Genomic DNA, 20,795 nt, shown 5'->3' with positions numbered 1-20,795 from the left:
ATACAAAAATTGGACGGGCGTGGTGGCATGTGCCTGTAATCCCAGCTACGCGGGAGGCCGAGGCACGAGAATTGCTTGATCCCAGGAGGCGGACGTTGCTGTGAGCAGATATCGCGCCACTGCACTCCAGCCTGGGCAACACAGCAAATCTCCGTCCCCAAAAAAAAAAAGTGTCTTCATTCATCTGAAATGTGTCAGTGTTACCAGAGCGGGAACCGGCATTGAGGAAAATCAGGTTTTCTGGGAAGGACTTGGAGGTGGGAACTCAAGAAGCTATTCTCAAAACTGTGAGCTGAGAACCAAGACAGCGTGACTCAATTCAGCACCGTGGACAGAGCTACTGGAGTCCTCAGGACCCTGGACAGAGAAGCAGGCCGCGCATTCCCGGGGAACCGAATTCGCATCACTTGAGAACACACCAAGCGAAGCCAGAGCGTTCAACTCCCCTTTCCCTCCCTTTTCTTCAGCCAGACCTCAGCCACTTGCTCCTGAGTCTTAGGAACAGAGGTACAGGGAGCGAATATATTTTAAGGGCGCCACTAACAGCGGGAGATAAGACTTTTGGGAGGGGAGAATTATGTAAATAAAAATGGCTTTGGCTGATGTACTAGGAGAACTCTTGATAATTCTAAATTAGAGTCCTCAGTTGGGAGTGAGGCACTGCTAATAATATTTGTTAACGATATGTATTTTTTAGGCGGAGCAGCAAAGGGCCAATGTTGTCCTTTTTACCCCAGGAAGTCCCACCTCCCATTCCTTACGCTCAAGTTTTCTTTTCTTGGAGAGAGCACCCCGTAGGAGAGAAAGGGAAATAATTTCTGCAGTCTCTTGCTTTCCTCCCCATCTTCCCCTTCCCTACCCCCACTCATCCGGTCTCTCTGAAATACACATGTGCCCACATCCGCGCGTGCACACACACACACACAAACACACACACACAGCCACAGCGTGAGAATTCCAAAAGGTTCTGCACACTCGGTGGAGAAGATTGAATTCAGAGCAAGCGGATGCCCCCGAAAGCAGGCTCTGTCCCTTTAAATGGGTTGTAGTGGTGGGGGAGGGGAACTGGCCGGAGCTGGCATTGTCCAGTTTGAACTGAGCACCGGAAGTGAAGGGGCAGGGCCAGGGCCGTGCACTGAGCCCCGGGCCATTGTCCATCTCCGACCAGGGCAGTAGCCACCCCCACTAGCCAGCCGTCTTTATCTCCTAGAAGGGGAGGTTACCTCTTCAAATGAGGAGGCCCCCCAGTCCTGTTCCCCTACCACCCCACTATGGGAATGGAAGCGCATTTTAGGGTGGTTACTCTGAAACAAGGAGGGCCTGGGAATCTAAGAGTGTGAAGAGTAGAGAGGAAGTACCTCTACCCACCAGCCCACCCAGTCCCTCTCTCAGCAGTGGATGGGGATGGGGTGGGGGTAGGACGAGAAGGCAGCTGGCAGAGAAACAGCTTCAAGACTCTTTGGGTTCCTCCTGCTCTCCAGGGAGCTTACCTGGGGCTAACTTTAGACACATAGGTTTGGAGGGAGGAAAGAAGGAAGAATTCTTTACACCGAATCAATTAAAAACACTTTCTCTTTTCTAACTGGGGGAGGCCCAGAAAAACTCTGAGTCAGAAACTCTGGGAGGGAGACATTCAGATGTAGTCAGAGGCAGACAGACTTTGGAAGGCAGCGCTTTGATCAGGACAGATCAGCCCTGTGTGTCCCCAGCCTCTCCCCTGCTCCCCCATCCCGGGCTTCCTAGTGTCCAGAACTCCAGGTCTATCTAAGCACACGGTGGTGGGGGGTGAGAGCGGGTCAGCGCCAAGCAGCCGGGTCAGCTCAGAGGCCTGAGGGGGAAGAGAGGGGGAGGGGCGCTCAAGAGCTGGGGGAGGGGGAGGGCCCATTCATTTCTCCCTTGACAGGTGGTTTGTGTTTCTGATTGGCCAGCGCCGCCAGGCTCACACCTCCCTCCCCCAACTCTCTGGAATGTATAATTATCTGCGCGGGGGGTGGGGGTGGGGTGTGTGTGTGTGTGTGTGTGTGTGTGTGTGTGTGTGTGTGTGTGTGCAGTCACGTGGTTTTAAAACTACCCCCCCACCAGGTCCCCCACCTGTATCTGCTTTGGGGACCCCTATTGAGTCCAAAGTTCAGGATCCCAAATTCCGGGGTACTCAAGTCTTCTAGGGCAGACAGACCCATCTCCAGATATGCGTGTGGGGAGGGGGTGTCAAACCTCAAGGTTCTGAGAAGGGACACCCCAGAGGTGTCAGAGACCGGAGCAGTGGGGGAGGGCCGGAGCTGGAGCCGGAGGGAAAGGGAGGGGAAAGGAGAGGGAGGGGAGGGGAGGGGGCTGCCCGCAGGGGGTTGGGTCATTGTCTTTTAGAATTTGGGAGCCTTTGAAAAGCCGTGGGCCCTCCCACCGCTATTGTGCGGGGGAAGATGTAGCAGCTTCTTCTCCGAACCACCCCTTTGCCTTCGGACTTCTCCGGGGCCAGCAGCCGCCCGACCAGGGGCCCAGGGCCACGGGCTCAGCCGACGACCATGGGCTCCGTGTCCAACCAGCAGTTTGCAGGTTCGAGCTCGGGACTTAGCGGGGACACTTTAGGATGCACGGGCGGCCAGGAGCCACGTAGAAGGGAGGTGGGGAACTGAGTCCTAGGCTGTCCAAAGGACCCCAAGACGGTGCGGCCTCCTGCTTCATAGGGCCGTCTCTGGGGCAAGGAACCTTGGTGTCCCAGTGGCGTGCGCGCCAGACTACGTGGGTGAATGGAGGGTAGAGGCTTGTCCCGCCGTGAGTCTCCGGGAAACGCGTTGTGGGAAGAGGAGCAAAACTTTTGGGGCACTACTGTCCCCGTGTACGCTAGGGGAACGCGAGAGGCGGCAGGGATAGGTTTCTTCCCTTCTGTTGCTTGGTAGCTGCCCCCTCCTGGCTGTCCACTTGTGGGGCTGGACACTCGGGTCTCCCTGCCTGGGGCCCGAGACGGCCCTCCGATTCCGTGCCCCCCAGCTGAGTGCCCGGCCCTCCCTCTCTCCAGGTGGCTGCGCCAAGGCGGCAGAAGAGGCGCCCGAGGAGGCGCCGGAGGACGCGGCCCGGGCGGCGGACGAGCCTCAGCTGCTGCACGGTGCGGGCATCTGTAAGTGGTTCAACGTGCGCATGGGGTTCGGCTTCCTGTCCATGACCGCCCGCGCCGGGGTCGCCCTCGACCCCCCAGTGGACGTCTTTGTGCACCAGGTGAGACTGATTCCGGTAACTTTGCCCAGGGAAGGGCGTCTAGGCGCGCATATCCACGGGTGGGTTCCGGGCTCGCAGTTGAATTGAGGGCCATCGGGAGCCCTCATTATGCATCCCTGTCTTTGCTTCGGCACCCCAATTCTGAGTCCCTGTTAACTATCTCGCGGGGGAGTAGTGGGAGGCAGCACCAATTATCAGCACCCCCGCCCCCTTCCGGGAACCCCTCCGGCTTACCACGTGTCTATTACCTCTTTCCCCTGGGAAGGGGCAGGGGGCAGGGAGGTGACCCCATGTGGCAGAAACTAAGGTTGTATTGTGCTTGCCGGTGGGGGGAGGGCGAGCAGGCTGGCCAGGGAAGCACATGCCGGGCCTGAGCCGGGCGCCCAGCGCCTCCAACGTCTGAATGGAGCTCAGAAGGCGGGAGAGAGTGAGGGCAACTGGCTACTGGACCCAAGGAGCGTAAAGCCGAGAAGTCAGCCTCATCCCCTTTTTAATGCAGACTTCACCTGGCTGGTCACTAAAAACTGGATTTGGCAGATCCCTGAAGGATCCCTGTGGGGGCTTGAAAGCTCAGGACTGGGGTCTTTGCTGTCCAGTTCCCTGAGGAAGGAAAACCCAAGGAGCCCAGGCCTTCCTTACATTCCTGGGCCAGGCTGGGAGGGAAGTTGGTAGGTTGCAACCCCAAGTTCTCAGTTAAAGCAGGGCAGCACAGTAGGGGGTGAAATTCAGTGTCGCAGGGCAGGGGGTGAAGGGAGGCTGGCCTCTGGTCCTATTCTCCGCTTGGCATTTATGGCCCCAGACAGCCATTGATTGCTGTCTTAACATTCCTGGCCTCAAACAAGGAGCCAGAGACTTCAGAGTCTCCCTCCTCCCAGGCTTCCCCTTCCTGAATATCCTAGAGGCATTCCGGTGGTCCTGGGCCACTAGTTACCCATAAAGACCATGGAAAGGAAGTTGCTTGCTGCCTATGGCCCTTCCATCTTTGGAGGTTTGGGGCTGGATCTGGAAAGAAGAAATTGCTAATCCCAGATCGTGTAGGTTGACACCCAGGCCGGGCAGGGAGGGGTTACTTAAGGGAGGTTGGCTTTAGGAGATGTGGGGGAGGGGAAAGGAGGATGTGGGGATTAAGGGTTGGAGCCTGAAGGGATGGCATTCTTTGGGGGAGGGGGAGGGAAGGGAGATGCTGGGTGGACTAGTTGGAGGCAGCAGGGACGTCTTTGAGCACAGCCTTCAGTGGGGAACAAACAAGGGAAATAGATGCAGGGAGATGGGGAGCCACCACTTACTGTTGGGGCCATGGGGTCAGTGGGCTACTTGAACATCTGCCAAGAGGACCTGCAGCAGGATACTGAGCTGCCCCCTTGCAGCACCCTTATTCCCCCAACCCCCCATTAGACAGCTAGTTTCCCACTGGTGGCTTTTCTCCCTTCTCTGTCTCATTTACATATGTGAATGATAACCCACAGGAAGTAATTGTGGGAGAAAGAAGGGAATTGGCCTCTTTAGATCTATTAAATCACTTTATTACAGGAACCAGCTTTGAATGGCCCTCCTCAGCAGGGTAGCAAGCCTCCCCCGCTCTCCCATTTATCTGATCACAAAGAGATTAAAATCTTTCCTGGTCTGGGGACTGGACAGCTCCCCCAACTTTGGGAGGCTGGAATAAAAGAGTCAGACCCAACGTTTTCTCATCTCCCATCCAAAGGCTGCCAGATAGGGAGGGGCTGAGGGGAATGTATCCCCTCATCTTCTGGGTTCCTTGGTGATATACATACCCCAAGGAAGGTGTTTTTTTGTTTGTTTGTTTGTTTGTTTGAGCAAATGGGGACTTGGGCCTCAGCAGGCTTCACCTTAGGATCTAGAGCAATTGGGAAACTATTGGACGGCATAGAGCAGGCGTTGAGTCTACACTGTGCTGGGTCAGATGTACTGGCTTGGAAATACTCAGGATTTTAGGCTCTTGGAACATCCAGGAACCCATGGTTGAGTAAGTTGTCAAGAGGGAGCTGAGCTGGAAGAGAATTAAGAACTTGTCTCTCTAATCCCCAGCTCTTCCCATTCTACTCATAAAGCACAATGATGGGTGGAAATTCCCTGAGCCTTTACCTGATAGCTCTGATAATGGCAGCATGCCGGGAGGGCTTGGGTCAGGGGTCCTCCAACCCCACCTTAACCGTAAGTTAGATTAGTGATTCCAGTCTTTGCACTTTTTTTTTTTGTTTTGTTTTTTTGAGACGGCGTTTGACTCTTGTTGGCCAGGCTGGAGTGCAATGGCATGATCTCCACTCACTGCAACCTCCGCCTCCCAGGTTCAAGCAATTCTCCTGCCTCAGCCTCCTGAGTAGCTGGGATTACAGGCATGTGCCACCACGCTCGGCTAATTTTTTGTATTTTTAGTAAAGACAGGGTTTCTGCATGTTGGTCAGGCTGGTCTCGCACTCCTGACCTCAGATGATCCGCCCGCCTTGGCCTCCCAAAGTGCTGGGATTACAGGCGTGAGCCACCACCCTTTTGCATTTGTGAAATTAGAAATGACTCTCTGGAAATCTATGGTAAAGGAATTTAGTAAACACAGGATAAATTGTTTACTGGGGGAGGAGGAAAGTGTTCCCGAAGCAGAGAGTAAGAAATCTTTAACAAAACTTCCCATTCTTTGGCTGCTGGGGTTGGGCACCCTGGGGTTGGGGTGGGCTGGTGAGAAGGTAATTGTCCTAAGATAGCATCTACCAGAGGGTGGGAGTCAGGGAGCCCCTTTGCAAGTAAAGAGGCAGGGGGAAAAGCAATTTAAAAACGTTTTCTTTTCTCTTCCAAAGTTGAGGTTATTAGGATCCCAATGCCCTGTTAACTAATGTTCTTATGCTCTCTCCCAGATGCTGTAATATCCTCTTAAGAGTAGATGAGTGGGGGGAAAAGCCCACCCCCTAGGCAAAAACTAAGCAAAACAACAACAAAACACAAAGCAAAGAGATTTCTATAACAACTCTTTTCCTTAGGTACACATCTTTAGTTCTAGAAATCTGCCTGTCTCTAGAGTTAGGGAAATAGATAGCAAGCCCTTAAATTAGAGTTTCTCGACTTCAGCACTATTGACATGTTTTGAGCAGGATAATTTGTTCTGGGGAGTCTGTCCTATGTATTATAGGATGTACAGCAGTATTCCTGGTATCTACCCACCAGAAGCCAGTTGCATCTTAGGTGTGACAACCAAAAACATCTCCATACATTGTCAAATGTCCCCTTGGAGTCAAAATCTCATCCCTGCTTGAGAAACACAGTTATACAGGAAAGCTGGAGCAAGAAAGCTAAACTGTCAACTATTTTCCTGAGATTCATCAAGAATTCAAAAATCCTCATTTTGGGCCATTTTAAGAGTTTTGGCTTAACTCATGTTTCCTGTGGCTCAATTTGGAAATAAGAAAAGTTCCCTGCTTTCCCATAGCTCCTCAGGACCCCAGATATGTTTCAATCTCAAATATGTTAAAATTGGCTTTCTGGCTAAAATGCTATATTAGAAGACTTGGAGTCAAAAGAAAAGCCCAGATTTGACCAAGGGACCAAGTTGGGTTAGCAGAAAAGGTTTTCAATACCTAGACAACTGCTGAAATTGCCCTGAAGCATGTGGCCTACTTTTTCTGAAAGCCATGAGTGAGGAGGTGGTAAGAGCAACCTTGCACCTCTGATTACTCACCTCATGTCTAGTTATTGATGTACTGGTCTTCTACCCTTCTCTATGTAACCCATAAACTCTTTGAAGGGAGGAACTTAGCTGCCTGGTTAATTTTCTAGTATGCACTTGGTGGGCTGAGGAATGAATAAGAAAAGGGGCATCTTGAGGACCTTGGTGAATCAGAAGTACACTTAGCAGTCTGGGGTCCATGTTGGCAGAGATCTTTGTTCAGACAAAAAGACTAGAGATACTGAGGGGTGTCAACTGTAGCTGCTCGCTTTCTGGGCAGGGCACAACATAGAAAATATGGCCTGGGCACTACATAGCACTATGAAAGTTTGTGGAGTGAATATCGGTAGAGCACAACTCTGAGCCCAGAGAGTTTTTGTTGATAGAGTGGAAGCCATGGATTTAGTGGCATCCATGAGTTATTTCTGTCTTAATAAGAAAAGGCAGCTTAAAATAAATTGACTTGATTTTTCAGAAAGTTGGTAGAGAGGTAGGAAGATTCATGAAGACATTGTGGAATATTCTGGGATCCTCTTCTTTCTGAGACATGCTTCTAGACAATGTCTTTTTTTATTTTTATTTTTTGAGATAGAGTCTTGCTCTGTCATCCAGGCTGGAGTGCAGTGGCACGAACTCAGCTCACTGCAACTTCCAACATTTGGGTTCAAGCAATTCTCCTGCCTCAGCCTCCCAAGTAGCTGGGATTACAGATGTACACCACCACGCCTAGCTAATTTTAGTATTTTTAGTAGAGAAGGGGTTTCGCCATGTTGTCCAGGCTGGTCTCAAACTCCTGACCTCAAGTGATTCACCTGCTTGGGACTCCCAAAGTGCTGGGATTACAGGCATGAGCCACGGTGCCCGGCAACAGTGTAAAGTAAAGGCTGTGACATCATCCTGAACAAAGCTTCAAATATGGGACATTTCTACCCTGTGGTTGTTGACACTGCTGCCTGCCTTACAAGTGGTTTTCAGTAACATTCACCAGGGCCATTTAGTTTTTTGAACATTGCTAATCACACTCTGCTGGAATTCTTGTTTTTTGGAGTAACTGCCCTAGGTAAAACTACGCCTCCTATCTTCCTACAGGCATGAATAGCAACCACTGGCCACATAGTCAGAGTGGGAGGTCAAAGGAGTTGGGGGAGAATACACAGTTGATACAGACTTATTTAACATGATCTCAGCATCGAGGTTTTTTGTTTTGTTTTGTTTTGTTTTGTTTTTTGAGACGGAATCTCTCTCTGTTGCCCAGGCTGGAGTGCAGTGGCGCTCACTGCACTCCAGCTCACTGCAACCTCCGCCTCCCGGGTTCGAGCGATTCTCCTGCCTCAGCCACCCGAGTAGCTGGGATTACAGGCACCTGCCACCATGCCCAGCTAATTTTTTTGTATTTTTAGTAGAGACGGGGTTTCACCATGTTAGCCAGGCTGGTCTCGAACTCCTGACCTAGTGGTGATCCGCCTGCCTCGGCCTCCCAAAGTGTTGGGTTTACAGGCGTAAGCCACCACGACTGGCCCAGCGTGGAGTTATTTAATTTAGACAGGACTTGGCTTTTCTAAGCAGTAGAATATAAGAACTGAGTTTCTGGCCTAAAAGTCTAGGAACCTTTCATTCTTATCCCTGATCGAGCAGGTGGTTGGGTGGGGGCAGGGTGGAACGGGGAGGACAAGATGACTGCCCTAAGGAGCTGCGGAGATAAATCTACCTGAACACTTGAGTTCACAGCTCAGATCAGGTAGCTGGCTACTCAGTACCTCCTGGTATAGGCGCCCTCGGGCTTACCTTTGGGCAGACAGGCTGAGCAGCGCCATCTGGTGGAGAACTCCCTGCAGGAGCTACAAGGCCTGGCTATGGCTGAGCAGAGGGGATCAGAGGGATTGGCTGCCTGCAGCGTTCCGTTCCAGACACCCCTTTCACCACCCTCCTTGACACACACACCCTCCTTGACACACACACCATCAAATAACTGCTTCTGGGAGAACCGGTTGGTTCTCCCTTACCAAATCTTACCTCCAGGAATGAAGCTAAGATAGGGATGTGACACCACAGGACTGAGTCATTAAAATTATTTTCATCGGCTGTTTTTTTTAAACGTAGCTGCTAGAAAGTTTTCAATTATATATGTGACTTGCATCATATTGAATTGCACTGGCGAGAGTTAGGCCAGTTGCACTCAGCTCAGCTCTTGCCTCTTACTGAGACTTTAACCAAGGTGCTTATTAACCCCTCTGCCTCCATGTCCTCAAGCTGTAAAATGAGGGTCTTCATAACACCCCACTGCACCAGTTTGATACGAGGGTTAAATGAGTTACAACACGTAAAGTGGTTAGAATGCCACTTAGCCTACAGTAAGCATCAATTAGTAAACTGTTATTTTGCACAGTACTTAGACACTCAACAAATGCTTGTGCAAGCTAGGAACCTAGAATTGAGGTAGAGACCTGCACTACGGAATCTTCGGCTGGAATGGCCCTGGAAGAAGAGCTGGAATAGCCTCTTGCAGAAGAGCCAAGAACCCCAGCTTTAATCTGCACAACTGTAGCAAGTACCCTGAAATTCTGTTGCCACTTATGTAGAAAGAAGGACACTTAGGTTCCTTTGTGGTTTTTTTGTTTCCATTTTATTTTTGTTCATACTTTTTTCTTTTATAATGTTTGTTTTGTTTTTAACTTCACATTTCCTAAGTGACCCCTAAGGCTCATTCTATCTCTAAGCTTGTAAAGGCATAAATTGAAGCTGGGATGAGGTACTTGGTGTGGGTTGGATAGGGTAAGGCAGGCAATTACTGAGGTATTAAGAAGGGATCGGAAGGCCTAAGTACTTTTAACTGGAGAGATACCTTCCCTGCCATCAAAAAAACAAAAAGAAATGCTTTCTGTTGTCTGATGCCACATTCCCCAACACAGTAGGCCCATGTAGGCTCCCCACAGTCCTAACTTGAAGAAATTGGGAAAGGATGATATGAGTCATGCCTTCTCTCCCCCTCCCCTTTAAAATAATTTATCTGAATCAATAATTCAGGATTGGACTGAAGAGACCCAAGGGGAGGGGGTCCTGTTTGGTTCTATCCATGAAGTGGGCAGTGGGCAAGCCAGAGAAGGGAAGATGGCTGCTGATGGTGACTTTGGCAAGACTGCCTGGGGAAGGAAGGATTTTCTATATCTAGCTCTCTCACCGTGACCATAACCCCAACATAGAGAGGAAGGAAGAAACTGTTGAATGTGGGGAGGAGGGAGAGGGGGATGCAAGAGGGATCTGCTCCTTGGAACTCCAGGAATCTGACCACCAGAACCAGCCAGTGTCAACTCTTTGTTTCCTGGGGCTGGGCTCTACTGGGGGAGCTCAGGCCATGCCCCTCCCCCTAAGGTCTTTTCTTTTTGGAGGGGATGGGGAAGGGGGCGGGGCCCTGCTTTGTGTGTGGTTGGGGGTGGAATGGGGGTGGTACAAGAATTTCAGGCGCTTTTCAGATGCAGGCCCTGGGAGGCTGGCTCTGTGGGGCTGCACGCTGATTACCTATCTGATAAGAGAAGAATTCAAACTATGTGTTTTAGAAAGGGGCGGGGGAGGAGGGCAGGGAGCCACCCCTGGAGACCACCAGTTTAAATCTCTTGATTACATTGAGGTGCCTGCAGGGGTGGAGGTTTACTCTGTAAAAGTCTTAGACCTCAGATCCTCCAGTGATGACGTGAGTGACCTGAGAGGACTAGTCAATTTCTTGCTGTATGTCCCCATTTATATGATCCTCTTAAAATAAACCTATGAGGTGTCCATAGAGGAAGGTGTTACTCTCCAGTAAACTGGGGCTTAGAGAGGGGATATTCTTCTGAGTTTCTATAGCTAGTTAGGATAAAACCAGACGCTTGGCACTTAGTTCTCTCTGTTAACCCACGCCATCCAGTGTGAAGAGGTTGATAATTGCCACTCCCTGAGGATTTATGTGTGGCAGGCGAAGTGCTAACTACTTTTCATGTGTAAAACCTCACAGCACTACCGTAAAATTAGTATTTACTCCGTTTTTATAGATGATTAAAGAAAGGAGGGAACAGGCCATCAGACTCAATCAACCCTTGTTCTTAACTATTTACCTGCTGAATCACAGCTAGAACTAGGAGTGTCCCAGCCTAAGACAAGCTGGGCAAGTGAATGAAGCTGGAATTGCTTGGGTCCAGAAGGCTCTTGGTCTGGCTCCTCTAGGACCTCCCAACTCACCCACTAATTGCATTTCTTGTCCCACCCCGTTCAATAAAAAATAAGTCAAATCTAATACAATCTTTATTTTTTGAGATGGGTTCTTGCTCTGTCACCCAGGCAGGAGTGCAGTGGCGCGATCTCAGCTCACTGCAACCTCTGCCTCCCAGATTCAAGCGATCCTTCTACCTCAGCCTCCCAAGTAGCTGGTACCACAGGCACATGCCACCATGCTGAGCTAAGTTTTGTATTATTTTGTAGAGAACAGGGTTTCGCCATGTTGCCCAGGCTGGTCTCCAACTCCTGAGCCTCAAGCTCAGGATCCACCTGCCTCAGCCACCCAAATTGCTGGGATTACAGTTGTGAGCCACCATGCCCGACCTTACAAATCTGACTTTAAACTCAGGGTGGTTACTGTGCAACAGCGAGAGAGATATTGCACCCGGCCTGCAATATCATCTTAAAACAAAAATTTGGCCGGGCACGGTGTGTAATCCCAGCACTTTGGGAGGCTGAGGTGGGCGGATCATGAGGTCAGGAGTTTGAGACCAGCCTGGCCAATAAGGTGAAACCCTGTCTCTACTAGAAATACAAAAATTAGCTGGGTGTGGTGGCGTGTACCTGTAGTCCTAGCTACTCGGGAGGCTGAGGCAGAAGAATCGCTTAAACCCAGGAGGCGGAGGTTGCGGTGAGCTGAGATCATGTCACTGCACTTCAGCCTGGGCGACAGAGCAAGACTTTCTCAAAAAAAAAATAATAATAATAATAAGTGATGAGGAATCTGTGGTTCCCATCTTGATGAAGAGCATGTTTCATCTAAGTTCCAGTTTGGAATATTACCCCCCAGCCACCAGCATAAAATACTAATGCTACTTACTCATGTTCCCTTGAGCCAGGACTAGGTAAGTGCACAGTGATCCCTTTTGCTTCTCCATTTTCTATGATGACTACTCCTTGTTGACATACTTGACACTGTTGTTTTACTATAATAGATGAAGCTGTAATGAAGTCTATTCTGGGTAGGGTCTGAGATGCTGTCACCTCTGCTAATGTCAAGTTGGTGGTGCAGTAAGTGGCATGATAGAATGAGCCCTGAGCTTTAAATCAGGAACTCTGGGTTCATCTGACCCTGGCTTTGCTACAGAACTAGCTGTATGAATAACTACTTTTTTTTTTTTTTCTTGATGGCTGCTGGCTGTTTGCTAACTGCTTTATAAATATCAGTTTGGTACAAACATGCAGTGTTCTAATAGGATTATTCCATACATATTGTTCTAAATCTTGCTTTTTGTTTTTTCTTTTAACAATATTATTTGGTAATCTTTCTCAGCTGAATGATTAAAAATCTGCCTCCTGGTTCATTAATTCATTCAAAAATGTGCTAGGCATTATTTCAGGTACCAAAATGTGGCTGTGAACAAACCAAAGACTTTATGTTGTTTTTAATGGCTGCGTGGTATTCGTTATTATAGATGTACCATATTTATTCAACCATTCCCCTTCAAATAAACCGGTAGGTTATTTCCAATTTTTTTAAACCAACAGTGAGGTACTGAGTATATGTGTCATGCTAAGATTTCCTACTGACAGTCTACTTATATTATGTTGTGTAATTCTTTTTTCTTAGTGATTTATGGTATATTTTTGTAGTTTTACCAGTCTGAATCTGTCTTAACTTTTCAGTATTTTTCTTAACGATGAGGTGTTTAAATCCTCTGAAATGTATTTTGCATATGTATCATACAAAGTGTGTAGGAATATGACTTCCTTTCCAAATGGATTATTAATTTCTATAGCAGCATTTATTGAATTATTTTCCTTACTTACTGATTTCTCCATATATTCTCAGATCTCTGTGATTTTCCATTTTAATCTTCTGATCCATCTGCTTGGGTTATACTGTCTTTCGGTAACATTATTTTGATATAATTTCAAACTTTAAAAAGGCTGCAAGAACAATACCCAACACTCCCACATAACCTCTACCCAGATTCATTGACTCTTAACATTTTGCCCCATTTGCTTTATCATTATCTATCTTGGTACAGATAGTTTTTTTTTTTTAAACCATAAGTTGGAGACAGTAAGCACTTTTATCTCTAAATATTTCAGTGCATATTTCCCAAGAATGGGAATATTGATCTTTTTTTTTTTGAGACAGGGTCTCACTCTGTCACCCAGCCTGGAGCACAGTTGTGCGATCTCTGCTCACTGCAACCTCCGCTTCCTGGGCTCAAGGGATCCTCCCACCTCAGCCTCCCCAGTAGCTGGGACTACAGGCGTGTACCACTGTGCCTGGCTCATTTTTGTATTATTTTGTAGAGATGGGTTTTTGCCATATTGCCCAAGCTGGTCTTGAATTCCTGGGCTCAAGCAATCCACCCATCTTGGCCTCCCAAAGTGCTGGGGATTACAGGCATCAGCCACTGTGCCTGGCTGGGAATATCAATCTTACATCATTTCAGTACACTAATCATAATCAGGAAATTAAACACTGGTACATTTATCTATATACCATATGCAAATTTTGTCAATTGCCCTTTTTTTTTTCCTGTTTCAAGATCCAATCTGGAATCCTGGATTGCATGGAACCGTTCAGTTCTTCAGGCTTTGTCTTTTTATGACCTTGATATTTTTGAAGTCCTGTTTTATAGGAATGTCCCTCAGTTTGGGTTTGTCTGATGTTCCCTCAAGGTTAGATTCAGGATGTGCGTTTTTAAAGTCATAAGTCCTTAGTGCATCATATTAGAAGATATGTGTGTCCCATTCTAGGCAAAGCTAAACTCAAAGAACTTGACTAGGGTATTATCTGCCAGTTTTCTCCACTGTAAACTTGCTGTTTTTCCCTTTGTAGTTGCTACACTGCTGATTATATCCAATTTAAATTGTAATATCTGGTATTCTTGGCAATTTATATTTTCCCATAGCCTTTAGAATCACTGAATCTTTCAATCCAAGATCGTGGTATGTTTTTGCATTTTTTCCTTTAATATATTTGAGTTTTTTCTTCATATAGGCTTTTTACCTTGTTAAATGTATTCTGAGGGTTTTGGTGTTTTTGTTTGTTTCTGAGACAGGGTCTTACTTACTCTGTCGCCAAGGCTGAAATGCAGTGGCATAATCTTGGCTCACTACAACCTCCGCCTCATGGGCTCAAGCGATGCTCCCACCTCTGCTGGGATTACAGGGGTGAGCCAGAGTCTCGCTCCATCACCCAGCCTGGAGTACAGTGGTGCCATCTCTGCAACCTCTGCCTCCCGGGTTCAAACAATTGCCTCAGCCTCTCGAGTAGCTGAGATTACAGGTCTGCGCACCACACCCAGCTAACTTTTGTATTTTTTGTAGAAATGGCATTTCGTCACGTAGGCCAGGCTGGTGTTGAACTCCTGGATTCATGTGATCTGCCCACCTCAGCCTCCCCAAAGTGCTGGGATTACAGACAGGCATGAGCCACTGTGCCTGGCCTATTCTGTTTGTTTTTTTAACATGTTTTGCAGCCATTATTATGATTTCCTTTTTTTTTCTTTTTTCTGTTTTTTTTTGTTGTTGTTGTTCTTGTTGCCCAGGATAGAGTGGAATGGCGCAATCTCGGCTCACCGCAACCTCCACCTCCTGGGTTCAAGTGATTCTCCTACCTCAGCCTCCCAAGTAGCTGGGATTATAGGTGCCCACCACCACGCCCGGCTAATTTTGTATTTTTAGTAGTAGAGACAGGGTTTCTCCATGTTGGTCAGGCTGGTCTCAAACTCCTGACCTCAGGTGATACACCCGCCTCGGCTTCCCAAAGTGCTGGGATTACAGGCATGAGCCATTGCGCGTGGCCCATTAATATTATTTCTTAAATCATTGAGCATCTTGAGTTTGTTTTTTTGTTTGTTTGTTTGTTTTGCGACAGAGTCTTGCTCTGTCACCCAGGCTGGAGTACAGTGGCGTGATCTCGGCTCACTTCAAGCTCTGCCTCCCAGGTTCATGCCATTCTCCTGCCTCAGCCTCCGGAGTAGCTGGGACTACAGGTGCCCGCCACCACGCCTGGCTAATTTTTTGTATTTTTAGTAGAGAGGGGGTTTCACCGTGTTAGCCAGGGTGGTCTTGATCTCCTGACCTCGTGATCCCCTGCCTTGGCCTCCCAAAGTGCTGGGATTACAGGCATGAGGCAGCGTGCCCGGCCTTTTTTTTTTTTTTTTTTTAAATAAGGCATATAATATTGCTTTGATTATAAAAATACCACTTGATTTTGTATTTTTTCCAGTATTCTACTTATTTGGTCTTTTGATGATGGTATAAATACGAAGTGAGGCATTATGTGAAAAATGAATATTTCAGTGCTTTATAGCATGACGTTTTATTTTTATTTTATTTATTTATTTCTTTGAGATGGAGTCTTGCCCTGTCGACCAGGCTAGAGTACAGTGGCGTGATGGCTCACTGCAACCTCTGCCTCCGGGTTGAGCAATTCTCCTGCCCCAGCCGCACAAGTAGCTGGGATTACAGGCGCCCACCACCACACCCGGCTGATTTTTGTATTTTTAGTAGAGACAGGGTTTCACCATGTTGGCCAGGCTGGTCTCGAACTCCGGACCTCGTGATCCACCTCCAGACCTCGTGATCACCTCGTGATCCACCTGCTTCAGGCTCCCAAAGTGCTGGGGTTACAGGTGTAAGCCACCGTGTGCAGCTGAGCCACCATGCCCAGCTATTTTTACTTTATTTTATTTATTTATTTATTTTTGAGACGAAGTCTTGCTGTGTTGCCCAGGCTGGAGTGCAAAGGTGCCATCTTGGCTCACTGCAACCTCTATAGTGTGACACTTTAAATTTCATAATTTTATATTTGTTGAGTTCTTCCAAATGCTTGTATTTAGAAATTTTTGTTTGTTGTTGTTGTTTGTTTGTTTGTTTGTTTTTGAGACAAAGTCTCACTCTTTCGCCCAGGCTGGAGTGCAATAGTGTGATCTCGGCTCACTGCAACCTTTGCTTCCTGGGTTCAAGCAATTCTCCTGCCTCAGTCTCCCAAGTAGCTGGGATTACAGGTGCCCGCCACCACGCCCAGCTAATTTTTTTTTATTTTCAGTAGAGACAGAGTTTCACCATGTTGGCCAAGCTGGTCTTGAACTCCTGACTTCAGGTGATCCGCCCGCCTCAGCCTCTCAAAGTGCTAGGATTATAGGTTTGAGCCACCATACCCGGCCCTCTGTTCTATTTTATTAAGAACTTTAAACCTGAATAGCTACAAAAATGTCATGGCATCTGCTTATATAATTACGATTTTTGTTAATGTACTGGTAGACTTTGTTGTTCTTAATCGTAGTGACTCTTTGACTCAGTTTCCTTACCAGTAAAATAGGAGTACCATCACATTTGATTCCTACCCTACAGGAATAAGTGTTCTTTGTCTTTTGGTATAATAATGGGAACTAATGTTAAAATTTACTGCATTTCCCTTCACCAGAGTAAGCTGCACATGGAGGGGTTCCGGAGCTTGAAGGAGGGTGAGGCAGTGGAGTTCACCTTTAAGAAGTCAGCCAAGGGTCTGGAATCCATCCGTGTCACCGGACCTGGTGGAGTATTCTGTATCGGGAGTGAGAGGCGGCCAAAAGGGAAGAACATGCAGAAGCGCAGATCAAAAGGAGACAGGTATGGATTGGAAGCCAGCTTATATAGGTTGCTAAGGGCATCCCCTGTCTCCCAATCCTGTCACTTTTTGGGTCACACTGCAAAAGACAAAGGGAAGCCTGTGGTCCCTGGCAGCATCTGGAAGACTGAGCGCCTGCAATAGGTGTGGGCAAGGGCAGTAGGTGAGGAGGCCGCTGGGGGTAACTTAGTGCTTCTACTTGGAACAAGTAAGTTTGCTCTGTGGTCTCTAGCCTCAATTGTTAAGTGAGGCAGTGATACTAACATCCTAGGATGGTTTCAGAATTAAAAGAGATCATAGATTTGCAAATGGTGGGAAAAGATAGTATTATCTATATCTGTTGCTGCTTTACCAGGTCTGCAAATGGCTGGTTTCCTTAATCTTGCTCGAGCTTAAAGCCCCTTAGATCTGAACAGACACTATAATTTGGCTCTTTAATTTCTCCTATATTAAGGGTATGGAAGAATCTCTCCTATCCCCCAAGTTGCAGTTCCTAGTTGGGGTCAGTAACTTCTATTTCTGGTATCTTGGTATTTTCAAGCTGACATGAATTTGAAGAGATCACCTAGACAATTAGATGTGGAAAGGACTTAGAGATCATTTAGTAATAGTCCTCCTTTTGTAAGTGGGAAGTTTGGTCTCTGGGAAGGGAAGTAAGTGACAAACCTGTACCAGAGCCCAGGTGTCCTCATTCGTGGGAGGCACCTGGCCTCTTCTTGCTCCTTTCTCTTACTTTTACCATCTTGCTTTGTACTAGGTGCTACAACTGTGGAGGTCTAGACCATCATGCCAAGGAATGCAAGCTGCCACCCCAGCCCAAGAAGTGCCACTTCTGCCAGAGCATCAGCCATATGGTAGCCTCATGTCCGCTGAAGGCCCAGCAGGGCCCTAGTGCACAGGGAAAGCCAACCTACTTTCGGGAGGAAGAAGAAGAAATCCACAGCCCTGCCCTGCTCCCAGAGGCGCAGAATTGAGCTACAATGGGTGGGGGCTATTCTTTTGCTATCAGGAAGTTTCGAGGAGCAGGCAGAGTGGAGAAAGTGGGAATAGGGTGCATTGGGGCTAGTTGGCACTGCCATGTATCTCAGGCTTGGGTTCACACCATCACCCTTTCTTCCCTCTAGGTGGGGGGAAAGGGTGAGTCAAAGGAACTCCAACCATGCTCTGTCCAAATGCAAGTGAGGGTTCTGGGGGCAACCAGGAGGGGGGAATCACCCTACAACCTGCATACTTTTGAGTCTCCATCCCCAGAATTTCCAGCTTTTGAAAGTGGCCTGGATAGGGAAGTTGTTTTCCTTTTAAAGAAAGATATATAATAATTCCCATGCCAGAGTGAAATGATTAAGTATAAGACCAGATTCATGGAGCCAAGCCACTACATTCTGTGGAAGGGAATCCCTCAGGAGTAAGCAGTGGTTTTTTTCACATCTTGTATCCTCATACCCACTTTTGGGATAGGGTGCTGGCAACTGTCCCAAGCAATGGGTAATGATGATGGCAAAAAGGGTGTTTGGGGGAACAGCTGCAGACCTGCTGCTCTATGCTCACCCCCGCCCCATTCTGGGCCAATGTGATTTTATTTATTTGCTCCCTTGGATACTGCACCTTGGGTCCCACTTTCTCCAGGATGCCAACTGCACTAGCTGTGTGCGAATGACGTATCTTGTGCATTTTAACTTTTTTTTCCTTAATATAAATATTCTGGTTTTGTATTTTTGTATATTTTAATCTAAGGCCCTCATTTCCTGCACTGTGTTCTCAGGTACATGAGCAATCTCAGGGATAGCCAGCAGCAGCTCCAGGTCTGCGCAGCAGGAATACTTTTTGTTGTTTTTGCCACCATGGAGAGCAACTATTTGGAGTGCACAGCCTATTGAACTACCTCATCTTTGCCAATAAGAGCTGGCTTTTCTGCCATAGTGTCCTCTTGAAACCTCCTCTGCCTTGAAAATGTTTTATGGGAGACTAGGTTTTAACTGGGTTGCCCCATGACTTGATTGCCTTCTACTGGAAGATTGGGAATTAGTCTAAACAGGAAATGGTGGTACACAGAGGCTAGGAGAGGCTGGGCCAGGTGAAAAGCCCAGAGAGCAAGCCAAGATTAGGTGAGGGTTGTCTAATCCTAGGGCACAGGACGTGCTTTACATCTCCAGATCCATTCTTCACCAGATTAGGTTAGGCCTACCATGTACCACAGGGTGTGTGTATGTTTGTAAAACTAGAGTTGCTAAGGATAAGTTTAAAGACCAATACCCCTGTACTTAATCCTGTGCTGTCGAGGGATGGATATATGAAGTAAGGTAAGATCCTTAACCTTTCAAAATTCTCGGGTTCCAGGGAGACACATAAGCGAGGGCTTTGTGGTGCCTGGGGCCTGTGTCCTGCCCTGCTGCAGTAGTGATTAATAGTGTCATGGTAGCTAAAGGAGAAAAAGGGGGTTTCGTTTACATGCTGTGAGATCACCGCAAACCTACCTCACTGTGTTGAAACGGGACAAATGCAATAGAACGCATTGGGTGGTGTGTGTCTGATCCTGGGTTCTTGTCTCCCCTAAATGCTGCCCCCCAAATTACTGTATTTGTCTGGGCTTTGTAGGACTTCACTGAGTTGATTGCTAGGTGGCCTAGTTTGTGTAAATATAATGTATTGGTCTTTCTCCATGTTCTTTGGGGGTTTTGTTTACAAACTTCTTTTTGTATTGAGAGAAAAATAGCCAAAGTATCTTTGACAGAAGGTTCTGCACCAGGCAAAAAGATCTGAAACATTAGTTTGGGGGGCCCTCTTAAAGTGGGGATCTTGAATCATCCTTTCTTTTGTATTCCCCTTCCCCTATTACCTATTAGACCAGATCTTCTGTCCTAAAAACTTGTCTTCTACCCTGCCCTCTTTTCTGTTCACCCCCAAAAGAAAACTTACACACCCACACACACACACATTTAATGCTTGGAGCGTCTCCACAACCACACCCACACACACACACATTTAATGCTTGGAGTGTCTCCACAACTCTTAAACGATGTACGCAAAAATCCTGAAGCTAGGAAAACCCTCCATCCCTTGTTCTTCCCAACCTCCTAAGTCAAGACCATTACCATTTCTTTCTTTTTTTTTTTTTAAGATGGAGTCTCACTCTGTCGCCCAGGCTGGAGTGCAGTGGCATGATCGGCTCACTGCAGCCTCTGCCTCTTGGGTTCAAGCGATTCTCCTGCCTCAGCCTCCTGAGTAGCTGGGATTTCAGGCACCCGCCACGCCCAGCTAATTTTTGTATTTTTAGTAGAGACGGGGTCTCACCATGTTGTCCAGGCTGGTCTGGAACTCCTGACCTCAGGTGATCTGCCCACCTTGGCTTCTCAAAATGCTGGGATTACAGGCATGAGCCACCACGCTGGGCCGACCATTTCTTGATGTATTCATGCCAAACACTTAAGACACTGCTATAGCCCGGGCGCGGTGGCTCACGCCTGTAATCCCAGCACTTTGGAAGGCTGAGGCGGGCGGATCACAAGGTCAAGAGTTCAAAACCATCCTGGCCAACACAGTGAAACCCCGTCTCTACTAAAATACAAAAAAATTAGCCGGGTGTGGTGGCGCATACCTGTAGTCCTAGCTATTCAGGAGGCTGAGGCAGGGGAATCACTTGAACCCGGGAGGCAGAGGTTGCAGTGAGCTGAGATCGCACCACTGCACTCCAGCCTGGTTACAGAGCAAGACTCTGTCTCAAAAAAACAAAACAAAACAAAACAAAAAACACACTACTGTATTTTGGATGGATCAAACCTACTTAATTTTAATTTCTAATCCTAAAGTAAAGAGATGCAATTGGGGGCCTTCCATGTAAAAAGTGGGGTCAGGAGGCCAAGAAAGGGAATATGAATGTATATCCAAGTCACTCAGGAACTTTTATGCAGGTGCTAGAAACTTATGTCAAAGTGGCCACAAGATTGTTTAATAGGAGACGAACGAATGTAACTCCATGTTTACTGCTAGAAACCAAAGCTTTGTGTAAAATCTTGAATTTATGGGGAGGGAGGGTAGGAAAGCCTGTACCTGTCTGTTTTTCTCCTGATCCTTTTCCCTCATTCC

At 47.6% G+C, this 20,795-nt stretch overlaps 1 protein-coding gene across 1 annotated transcript; it reads left to right on the top strand.

The window, feature by feature from the left end:
- The first annotated feature begins 1,522 nt into the window (after positions 1–1,522).
- Positions 1,523–19,783, top strand: LIN28A (lin-28 homolog A). The gene is made up of 4 exons (XM_063657990.1): positions 1,523–2,553; positions 3,017–3,213; positions 16,530–16,714; positions 17,470–19,783. Exons 1-4 carry the CDS (start codon positions 2,523–2,525, stop codon positions 17,684–17,686), a joined length of 630 nt encoding a protein of 209 aa, XP_063514060.1. The 5' UTR covers positions 1,523–2,522; the 3' UTR covers positions 17,687–19,783.
- Positions 19,784–20,795: the final 1,012 nt, after the last annotated feature.

Source organism: Pongo pygmaeus, chromosome 1 (genome assembly GCF_028885625.2).
Source record: "Pongo pygmaeus isolate AG05252 chromosome 1, NHGRI_mPonPyg2-v2.0_pri, whole genome shotgun sequence".
Classification (NCBI taxonomy): Eukaryota; Metazoa; Chordata; class Mammalia; order Primates; family Hominidae; genus Pongo; species Pongo pygmaeus.
The sequence above is the reverse complement of the archived record's forward strand: the minus strand, read 5'-3'. Positions and strand labels throughout refer to the sequence as shown.

What these genes read in the sequence shown, in the direction of transcription:
- LIN28A (XM_063657990.1), top strand. Translation starts at nt 2,523, where the DNA reads ATGGGCTCCGTGTCCAACCAGCAGTTTGCAG. An exon ending in GTCCAACCAGCAGTTTGCAG is followed by an intron (nt 2,554 to 3,016) that starts GTTCGAGCTCGG and finishes CCCTCTCTCCAG; the next exon opens with GTGGCTGCGCCAAGGCGGCA. An exon ending in TGGACGTCTTTGTGCACCAG is followed by an intron (nt 3,214 to 16,529) that starts GTGAGACTGATT and finishes TCCCTTCACCAG; the next exon opens with AGTAAGCTGCACATGGAGGG.